The sequence below is a fragment of the Castor canadensis genome, chromosome 12, assembly GCF_047511655.1.
Source record: "Castor canadensis chromosome 12, mCasCan1.hap1v2, whole genome shotgun sequence".
Classification (NCBI taxonomy): Eukaryota; Metazoa; Chordata; class Mammalia; order Rodentia; family Castoridae; genus Castor; species Castor canadensis.
Window position 1 is genome coordinate 84,367,888 of NC_133397.1, and position 11,042 is coordinate 84,378,929.

The following is an 11,042-nucleotide window of genomic DNA, read 5'->3' on the forward strand; positions in this document are numbered from 1 at the left end:
CTGTGAATCAAAAATACTCAGAAAAAACTTTTCTTCTTGTCATTGTTCCTCATATTCTATACAATGTAACAATTATTTGCATAGCATTTACATTGTATTAGATATTATAAGAAATATAGAGATGACTTAAAGTACATGAAAAGATATGTGCGTGTTGCATGTAAATATGACATCATTTAAGCACCTGAGGATTGGGTATCCACAGGTGGGAATGGGATAAGGAAGTCCTGGAACCAGTCTGTCCCTCTCCCCAAGATACTGAAGAACAATTGTAAACAAGAGTACAAGAGTGATAGGAGGAATCCAGGCTGGAACTTATGTATGGTCTATATGAAAACAAACTTGATTTTCAGTTTTAGCAGAGGGGCAGTCCTACCTTCAGTCTACCCTCAACGTGTGGCCCTGCACCAGCAACAGCAGCACCTGGAACTTATTAGATAAGTCCCTGACCTCTGAGTCAAGTTCTAGGGACAGCAGGCCCAGCACTATTACACTGAGCTTATCAAAACTTAAAAAGCATCCATGACATTTTCCTCTCTCCTTTTGTGCACATTTAAAAACGTTTTTTAAAAAACACAAAAGAATGCAGGTCATGGCCTCCTTGGTTGATGACAGTCATGCTCCATAACTCCCAACATCCAGCTTGTCTCCAGGCTAGTCTGCTTCTTTGGGAGTGACTCAAGTGACTTTGAGCCCCCTGGATGTGTGTAATGTGCAACCAGGAAGAACTGTATTCCTGGATAGTGTTTTTAAAAGGTGGGTCATGCTGCATTTCGTGACTGGCAAAATCTCTGACCCCTGTTTTTAAACATTTATTTTTAATATTTTCAAGCATAGACAAAAATCAAAGAGAATGGTATTATGAACCCCCACGTACCCTCACCCAGCTTCAACAGTTATCAACTTTTTGCCAAGTTTGTTTCATCTGCCTGCCCCGATCCCCTTTTAACTTGCCTCAATGTTTTCCAGTAAGTATCATGCAGTGAGCACTTTAACATGTATCTCTAACTTTAAAAGGCCCCTCTTAGGTTAAATAATCTGACTAAAGTACAGTATATTCGCAGCTGAAATACCATCATGAAAGTCCTTTGAACAATGAATATGGACAGGATTGTAAAACAGGTCCTGTGAATGGGTAGGTACTTATGGGAAGTGGGAGGGTGAATGGAGGAGATACAGGAGGGTGAATATGGTGGATGTATTTCATATACTTATATGAACTAGAACAATGACACCTGTTACAATCGTTTTAAGCAGGGGGAAGAGGGATGAGGGAGAATGATGGTGGGGATGAACCTAACCAAGTTACATTGTGACATACAGAAATGTCACAAATATGTGCTAATAAAAATGTTCTTTTAAGACCTCTTTTAAAAATATATAATGATCAATTATAACTATATCAAATGTAAATACATTAAAAGATCAATTTCCACCTATCTTTTTAAATTTTATCCTTGCTATCACCTAAAACCCAATCTATTTTCAGAGTTACCTAATTGATCTATATTTCTAAAAAATTAAATAGAATGTATTAGAACACCATAGAATATAAAATATCAGAGTTAGTTTCCAGTATTAATGGTGATTTTTTGAAGTTTTGTATCATTGTATATTGTGTAGTATGATGTAAAATGTTTTTTTGTGGCCATGGTTAAAAAAAACCCTCTCTGATCTCCTTCTTCTTTAGGTTTTCTTGAGCAAGGCTTAATGGTCAAGGATGCTACAAGGCTGTGGAAACACTACACAAAGACCTTGTACTTCAAGCTAGACATGTTATCTCTGGTCCCCACGGACCTAGCTTACTTGAAGTTGGGCATCAACTACCCAGAACTGAGGTTCAACCGCCTACTGAAGTTTTCCCGGCTCTTTGAATTCTTTGACCGCACAGAGACAAGAACCAACTACCCCAATGTGTTTAGGATTGGGAACTTGGTCTTGTACATCCTTATCATTATCCACTGGAATGCCTGCATCTACTTTGCCATTTCCAAGTTTATTGGTTTTGGGACAGACTCCTGGGTCTACCCAAACATCTCCAAGCCAGAGTATGGGCGCCTCTCCAGGAAGTACATTTATAGTCTCTACTGGTCCACCTTGACCCTGACCACCATTGGCGAGACCCCACCCCCTGTGAAAGATGAGGAGTATCTCTTTGTGGTCATAGACTTCTTGGTGGGCATTCTGATTTTTGCCACCATTGTAGGCAACGTGGGTTCCATGATTTCAAACATGAATGCTTCCAGGACAGAGTTCCAGGCCAAGATTGACTCCATCAAGCAATACATGCAGTTCCGAAAGGTGACCAAGGACTTGGAGACACGGGTTATCCGGTGGTTTGACTATCTATGGGCCAACAGGAAGACAGTGGATGAAAAAGAGGTTCTCAAGAGCCTCCCAGATAAGCTGAAGGCTGAGATCGCCATCAATGTACACCTGGACACTCTGAAGAAGGTCCGCATCTTCCAGGACTGTGAGGCAGGCCTGCTGGTGGAGCTGGTACTGAAGCTGAGGCCCACTGTGTTCAGCCCTGGAGATTATATCTGCAAAAAGGGGGACATTGGGAGGGAGATGTACATCATCAAGGAGGGCAAGCTAGCTGTGGTGGCCGATGATGGGGTCACCGAGTTTGTGGTCCTCAGTGATGGCAGTTACTTTGGGGAGATCAGCATCTTAAACATCAAGGGAAGCAAGACAGGGAACCGCAGGACAGCCAACATTAGGAGTATCGGCTACTCGGACCTGTTCTGCCTCTCCAAGGATGACCTGATGGAGGCCCTCACCGAATATCCTGATGCCAAGAAGGCCCTGGAGGAGAAGGGACGGCAGATCCTGATGAAGGACAACCTGATCGACGACGACCTGGCCAAGGCTGGGGTGGACCCCAAGGACATTGAGGAGAAGGTGGAGCACCTGGAGTCCTCCCTGGACATTCTGCAGACCAGGTTTGCTCGGCTCTTGTCCGAGTACAACGCCACACAGATGAAAATGAAACAGCGCCTCAGCCAGCTTGAGAGCCAGGTGAAGGTGGGTGGGAGTGACCTCCCTTCTGACAGAGAGATTCCTGAGGATTCTGCAAAGGCAGAGGACAAATGACAGTGAAAATGGGGGTGGCAGTTTCCTGCTTTACAGGGCCAGCTATCAGTGTGATACTGTGTCTGCAGCTGCTGTGTGACTGAGGGAGAGAGCTTCGGTTTCCTCATCTAGGAAATAGGGCTTGTGATATTGGCCCCAGAGAAATGCCAGGTTGTTATGAGGTCCACATGACAGATGGGCAGGGCTTGGGAAAGTGTGGAGAACTGATTTTTTTCTCTTGCCAACTATACAAACATGGCAGGAACTAAAATTTGAAGTGGGGTCTAGGAGGATCCAGGTGTCTAAAGTATGCACACAGGACTCCAATTATTATGAGTAGTTTTTGATATGGGATCCTACGACAACTGCCCACAACTCCTGGTTTCAAGGGATTCTCTTGCCTCAGCCTCCTGAGTAGCTGGGACCACAGGCACATGCCAACAAAACCTGCCCAATTTTTTTTTAATCCATGAGGAGATGCTTAAGCTTTTAAACCATACTTTCTTATAAATGGAAGATTATTTATCCCCTCCCCAACCTCACTCCATCACTGTCTAATTGTGAAATTACATCAGGAAGCTGAAAGTACAAGGTAGTAACTCAAACTCGGCCTTACTCAGGACAGTTTGGGGCATGTTTCTTTTTCTTTTTTTTGCAGTGCTGGGTTTGAACTCAGGGCCTTCACCTTGAGCCACTCTGTCAGCCCTTTTTGTGATGGGTATTTTCAAGATAGGGTATCCTGAACTATTTGGGGTGGCTTTGAACTGCAATCCTCCCTGATCTCTGTCTCCTGAGTAGCTAGGATTACATACATTAGCCACTGGGGCCTGGCTGGGGCATGTTTCCAAGCCGAGCATCTTTTGTTTTCTTGCAGGAACCTTGGACATCCCACTTTGGCAGTGCCATGGCAGAGAGAAGTTCTGTGGGATAAAGAGAGGCCACCCAATGGGAGGTCCTTTCAAGTCAGAGAAATAAATCTTATATCCCTGTTACCCAGCCACTGGGACACCAGTGTCTGCTTCATTGTACAGAACATCTCATCTCCTCCTTCTCACTTGCTAAGGGATTCAAACACAGCCTCCATCCTTATCCTAGAAGTCTGACCTTTGAGGAGGGGCTGCTGCTGGCCATTAATGATAATTCAGGAACCTGAGGGAGTTTGGCAAACATAGGGATTTGCACAGTATCTGAAGAGGGGCATTGCATTCTGAGACTGGTCCTGGGAATCCCAAATGGAGGCTGGCACCAACTGCCACTACCAGGGTACCCTGCTGCTGCTAGGGCCACATAACCACCTGTGACAACCTATTCTAGCTCAAAGAGGAGAGCTATGTTCAATGAAAGCCTGTTAGGTTGGAGGCTGGAACAATGGTCTAAGTCGAAAACTCTGACAACTTGAACTTGGGCCATATCTTTGTAAACTGCCCTTTCATCCCTGAAGAACTTCAAGCCCCCTTGGAATTATATCCCAAGGCAAAGCTCTTAGCCAGCTAAAAGCTTGCAGGTTGCAGAAACTACCATTTTTTTAAATCTAGTAAATAGAATTCCATTAACATGTTATAACAGAATTATATTTTGGGTTCTATAATTATGAATTATGACCTCAATGTTCCAACCTTCATTTAAGTACATGTTGCAAATTACATAAATTAGCCTTTCTCTTTTTTCTCCCTCCCCCTCATTTTTCCTTCCTTCCTTTTCCTTTCTTTTTTTCTTCCTTCCTTCCTTTTTTCCTCTTTCTTTTCTGTCTCCCTCTCTTGCTCTTTTCTTTCCCTCTGCCTCCCCCTTCCTTCTTCTCATCAGGCAAAATCCCCCACTTTGCTTTGACAACTTTGAAACATCTGTGGTCTGATGTTATAATCCATATGCTACATAATGGAGCCCCTATGTAGCCCATAAAAAAGGTGCTACATTTTCAGTTATGTATTTTGGATTTCTGTGGGTCACTAACCACTTTAACTTTTAAAAATGGATGAATAAGTCTATTAAAGGTCATAGATCTAAGATCATATCATCAATAAAATATTAACTAGTGTGGTTTTCTCAAAATGCATATATTTTAAAAGCCTTATCATTAATTATGCATGCATTTATATCTGCACAGGGAAAATAAAAAACTTTATAAAAAACTGTTAATGACTCCTGTCTCAGCTCTTATCAAAGGGAAAATTTAGCCCCAGGGCATGTTTCTAGGCCAATGACTTTCCTAGAAAGAACAGGTGCTGATGAGCTAAAGGTGGCATATACCCAATGGGAGGGCATAAGCACAGCCAGAAGGGGGTAACACCATGCCCTAAGTGTGCCCAGACAAGTAAAAGACCAGTACTGAAGCACTGTTTTTAATAGCCAAAAAAATAATCTAAATGTCAGAATCTAAGAACAAAATCAAAATAAAACATATTAAGTATTCCTTGAAAGAGAATTTGGAGAAGAAAATGGGCTGTGAAGGTGTTGGTGGGCTAAAAGAGCAGAAAAGGCAGCTGAATTGATTCACAGGTAACTGCAGGAAGCCACTGTCTGCTCCCAGGACTGGGAACAAAGGGAAAGCTGTGCATAGAAAAGCAGCTAAAACTGGGACCTTTGAAGACCCAGTGCTGCTATTGGTCATTACTAAGAACTCAGTGAAGTTTGTAAACACAGGAATTGGCCAATACCTGAGGAGGAGCATTGCATGGTGAGACTGGTCCTGAAGTCCCAAATGAAGCTAGAACCAGCAGCCACTACCAGATTAGCCTGATGTTGTTGCTGCTGCTGGACTTTGAACTGAAGAAGAAATCCCTTCTCCCCTCTCTTTGGCTTCTAGCCTTCCTCAGTTTCCTCCTAGTAGAGAGTTCTAGAAAAGTGAGGACAGTCAAAAGGACAATTATTTTCCACAAACTTAAAGTTTCATTTTTGGTGTACTTGAAACAGGTGGTAAAGACCAAATAAATGTGTCGGAAATAAGTGACCCCCTCTCTGGTGTTTGATGCCTGACAGTGCACCATGAAAGCTTCTTTCCTATTTGCTTTTGAGAAAGGAGAATGCCCTGAGAAAAGATGGGAAAGGGGGAAGGGAAATGATCATTTATTAAGCACCTCCTGTGTGCTAGGTTCTGCTCTTCATACAAAAGTATGTTTTCTTAATTGTCACATCTATGGAAAGAACCTTCTAACTTTCCTTTGGCATTCATTCTTTAATGTTATTATTAACATTATGGATTAATTAATTTTTAAATGTATAGCTACTCTGTGCAGAGCAACAAATTATTGCTTTTCTAAAAAAAATTTATTAAAATGACTAAATCTAAGAAACTGAAAATACCAAGTTCTTTCAAACATGTGAAGTATTCTTATTTGTTGCTGGTGGGTATGCAAAATGTATGGCCACTTTGGACAATTTGGTAGTTATGAAGTTAAACACATAATCTTAGCATATAACCTGGCAATCAGGACATTTATTTCCCCAAAAGAATTAAAAGCATATTCATAGAAAACAATACAAATATATTTATTTATAATAATACTTATTTATGATCACCAAAACCAGGAAGCAAACATGATGCCATTTAACAAGCAAATGACAGAAAAACAGTATAATTGAATACTATTCAGCCATGAAAATGAATGAGCTATTGAATCATGCAAAACGATTCTGTTGACATGACATTCCAGAAAAGGGGAAGCTATAGGATGGACTCAGTGACTGTCAGAGGCTGGGAGAGGGTGAGTGGTTGAGTATGAAGGGGACACTCAGGGGAGTCCTTAGTGTGCTGTGGTTCTTTGGTATGGCACTGGAGTGGTGGATTCATGAGTTTATGCATTTGTCCATACTTATAGAACTGTGTATCATAAATAGTAAACATTAATGAATTCTAGTTTTTAAATATCAACCAGAATATAGAGAAGTACTGGATGAAAAGAAGATTGTGACAAATAACTCTATCTGTATTACAAATATATGATATAACCTTATTGAAGGATGTAGGGCAAATGATACCTAAGTAACATTTTACATTGGTTCTATGATTGGAAAGTAAGGCAAAAGATGAAAAGAAGTGATGTGAAATCATATTCTAATTGTAAATTTGTTTAACACTGGAGTAGGGTTAATAATTCTGAAAGTGCATTATACTATGTACAAGTGTATGGATATTTGGATGGATGGATAAATAAATGATAAAAATGGAAGCCATACTTATTATAGTCAATAGCAAGAAGTTACAAATAAGTAAAAGGACAAGGCCAGAATGAACCTTGGGGTCTTGGACTGGAGTCAGAAATGTCAATATGAACTCCTGTTAATTTATATATACAGATGGGAAGATACAGAAATAATTGTAAGAATGTGTTAGTATATAGGTTGGTATACATAGAAATATTCCTAGATCTGACACTTACTGCAAACAGCTCACCAAGCACCCAAGTCTTGATTTCTAAATACCTTTCTCCAGAAAAAGGAACCAGGAATGATTCTAGGGCTGAGACAGAGAAAATATACCATAAGCTTGGAGCATCCTGTAGTGCCAGAAAATGCTAAACACACACACACACACACACACACACACACACACACACACACACACACAGTGTCATGTCAAAGGGACATAGCAACCACCCTGACAGAGTTCCCAGTGGCCAAAACAGAAACCATGTTTACATCAAAATAAAAAAAATTGTATTAGATTATAACCCAAAGCATAACATAAAGGTCAGTGAGTCCATGCTGCTAAAAACAAATGACTGGATAAATAAATTCATAAGAAAATAGGACATTTGGGGATTCCAAGATGGCGGCTAGAGGGAGGAAGCAGAAAGCATGCCTCCTAAAGTAAAATCTTAGAGAAACGCTGGAGATACACCTTACAGGAAAAACCACCGAGAAGAGGCAAAATTTTGACTCCTCCTCACCTCCAGCCTGCGCAGAGCATCTCCACTTCATCTTAAACAGAGAAACCAGGAGGGCTCCCATGCCACAGCCAGATGGCAGCACCCAGACGGCTTGGGAAGACGCGGACCACAAGGTGAGCTAAGTGATACGCGGTACTCCCACAGACAGCCCTGGGCCAGATCAGCATAGCCCCCTATACAGACCAACCCCCACCCAGGGAAAAAAAGAAAAAAAACTGAATAATAAGCAATAACAACAAAAAAGACATGTAGCAAAGAGGGCAGGGTCCCCTGAGCACTGAAGAGAAGGGGAGGGGGAATCGCTCACAACAAGCCACCTGGAGAAGGCAGGAGCAGGGGCACACGCCCAGCAACCAGGAGCAGGAAAGCTTGTAAAAGCGGTGGTGGGAGGAAAACTCCACAGGAGAGGAGGTAAGCCCCACTTCCCACGTGAACTGTAAATAAACACGCAGGCCTGAGAAAGCGAGTGCAGTGTCACCTCCCCCAGTGTGCTTGGAAAGGGGAAAGCTTGTAGCAGTGGCTTGCACACAGGAGAACTCTGAGTAAACTAAGCCTGAAGGGCCAGGTGAGTGTTAAGCTCACTCCTGAGATCTGCATAAATAAAGCCTCCAGCAACAGCAGGCTGACAGCAGTGGGCAGGCAAGCCACAGCCTCAGATAGCCATTCACAGAACTGTCTCCAGATTCTTTTTTTTCTCTCTTCCTTTGATAAGACAACAACCGAACTACACCTGCATGCTGAAAAACGTACTGAAACTTTATTGCATTTGAGCTTGGGACACTTTGTGGTGTTTATCTGTTTTGTGTTGTTTTGTTTTGTTTTGTTTTTTAGTTTTTTTCCCCTTTGATGAGACAATGACAGAACTACTTCTGAGACACCATCTCCAGGATTGAACTGAAATTTTATTGCATTTGAACCTGGAGATTTTTTTTCTTTTTTTTTCAATCCTCTCCCTGTCTCTCTAATAGCTGTTCACTTACTGTTGATTAGTACACTATCTCTCCCTGTTTATATCTTTGAAACTTTTGTTTGTTTTTTTTCTACTTGTTTATTTGTTTTTCCCTTTTTCTTCTTTGCTTTCCATCTCCTCTCACCCTTCCATTCTAAATATCACCATTGTTATTATTGCAAGCTAGAAAATACTTAATTACACACAGTACAGGGACAATGACACCAAGAGCAATGACGGGAAGACAGAAAAAACAAGGAAACCAGTTTCCCCATAGCAAAAAATTACTACAGGAACCAGAGGGAAATGAAGAAAACAGATACTCAGATCCAGACACCAACAAAATGAAGATAAACTGCCAAAGAAACCAATGAAGCCTACAAGAACAATCTAAAAGAAGAAATACTGCAGGCAATGCATGATAATTTTATAGAGATGATACTGGATATGGTCAACCAAAATGTACAGGAGACACTCAAGAAATTCCAAGACAACAAAAATAGAGAATTTGAAAAAGCAAAAGAAGAAATAAAGGAAACCATAGAAGCATTGTATAAACACCAAAGTGAAACAAAGAACACGATTAATAAAGAAATAAATGAACTCAGGACAAAAATAGACAACATTAAAGAGGAAGTGACTCAGAATATGCAGAACCTCAAAAAAAAGAACAAAACAGAATTGCAAAATAAAATGGAAGGCCAATCCAGCAGAATAGAACAAACAGAAGACAGAATCTCAGAACTCGAAGATGAAATGGTAATTAAAGGAAAAACTGAAGAACTATTAGTTAAACAACTCAAGACCTGTGAAAAGATTATGCAAGAACTCACTGACTCCATCAAAAGACAAAACTTGAGAATCATGGGCACGGAAGAAGGAAAAGAGGGGCAAGCAAAGGGAATGCTTAATATATTCAACAAAATAATAACAGGAAGTTTCTCAAATCTAGAGAAATCTATTCCCATACAGATGCAAGAGGCCTCCAGAACACCAAACAGACCAGATCAAAATAGAACTACCCCACGGCATATGATCATTAAAACAACAAATTCAGAAACTAGGGAAAGAATATTGAAGGCTGTAAGAGAGAAAAAACAAATAACATATGAAGGTAAACCCATCAAAATCACAGCAGACTTCTCCACAGAAACATTAAAAGCAAGAAGAGCTTGGGGAGAGATCTTCCAGGCACTGAATGAAAATAACTTCAACACCAGGGTACTCTACCCAGCAAAACTATCATTCAAAATAGATGGAGCAATAAGTCTTCCATGATAAGCAGAAACTAAAACAATATGTGACCACAAAGCCACAGTACAAAAGATTTTTCAAGGGATTCTGCACACAGAAAGTGAAACCCAACATAACCATGAAAGGGCAGGCAGCACCAAACTACAGGAAAAGAAAAAGCAAGAAAGTAGAGAGTAACCTCAACTTAGGTACACACAATCAACCCTTCAAACAACTAAGACAACTAAATGACAGGAATCACCACATACCTATCAGTACTAACACTTAATGTTAATGGAATTAAATCCCAATCAAAAGGCACCATTCGACAAAATAGATTAAAAAGGAATATCCAACAATTTGTTGCTTACAGGAGACCCCTTTCACTGACAGAAATAAGCATAGGCTTAGGATGAAAGGCTGGAAGAAGATTTACCAAGACAATGGCCCCCGAAAACAGGCAGGAGTAGCAACACTTATCTCTGACAAAGTAGACTTCAAACCTACATTGATCAAATGAGATAAAGGACATTCCATACTAATAAAAGGGGAAATAGACCAAAAGGAAACAACAATTATCAACATATATGCACCCAATGTCAACACACTCAATTTCATCAAACATACCAAAAAGGACCTAAAAGCATATATTAACTCCAACACAGTGGTCATGGGAGACTTTAACACCCCATTATCATCAATAGATAGGTCATCCAAACAAAAAATCAATAAAGAAATCCTAGACCTAAAATATATAATAGGTCAAATGGACCTACTTGATGTATACAAAACATTTCAACCAATTTGTACACAATATACATTCTTCTCAGCAGCCCATGGAACCTTCTCCAAAATAGATCATATCCTAGGGCACAAAGCAAGCCTCAGCAAATATAAGA

At 40.6% G+C, this 11,042-nt stretch overlaps 1 protein-coding gene across 5 annotated transcripts in view; it reads left to right on the plus strand.

Moving 5' to 3' along the window:
* Nucleotides 1–6,509, plus strand: part of Cnga3 (cyclic nucleotide gated channel subunit alpha 3) — a 39,304-nt gene extending 32,795 nt beyond the window's left edge. For 2 of the 5 annotated variants that reach the window (XM_074050300.1, XM_074050299.1), the window contains one exon: nucleotides 1,691–6,509. In XM_074050300.1, the coding sequence (XP_073906401.1) occupies nucleotides 1,691–3,096 (1,406 nt within the window). In that variant the 3' untranslated portion in view covers nucleotides 3,097–6,509. The remainder of the gene's footprint in view (nucleotides 1–1,690) is intronic. The other 3 variants (XM_074050297.1, XM_074050298.1, XM_074050296.1) reach the window with 3 other exon arrangements.
* The last annotated feature ends 4,533 nt before the right edge of the window (nucleotides 6,510–11,042 follow it).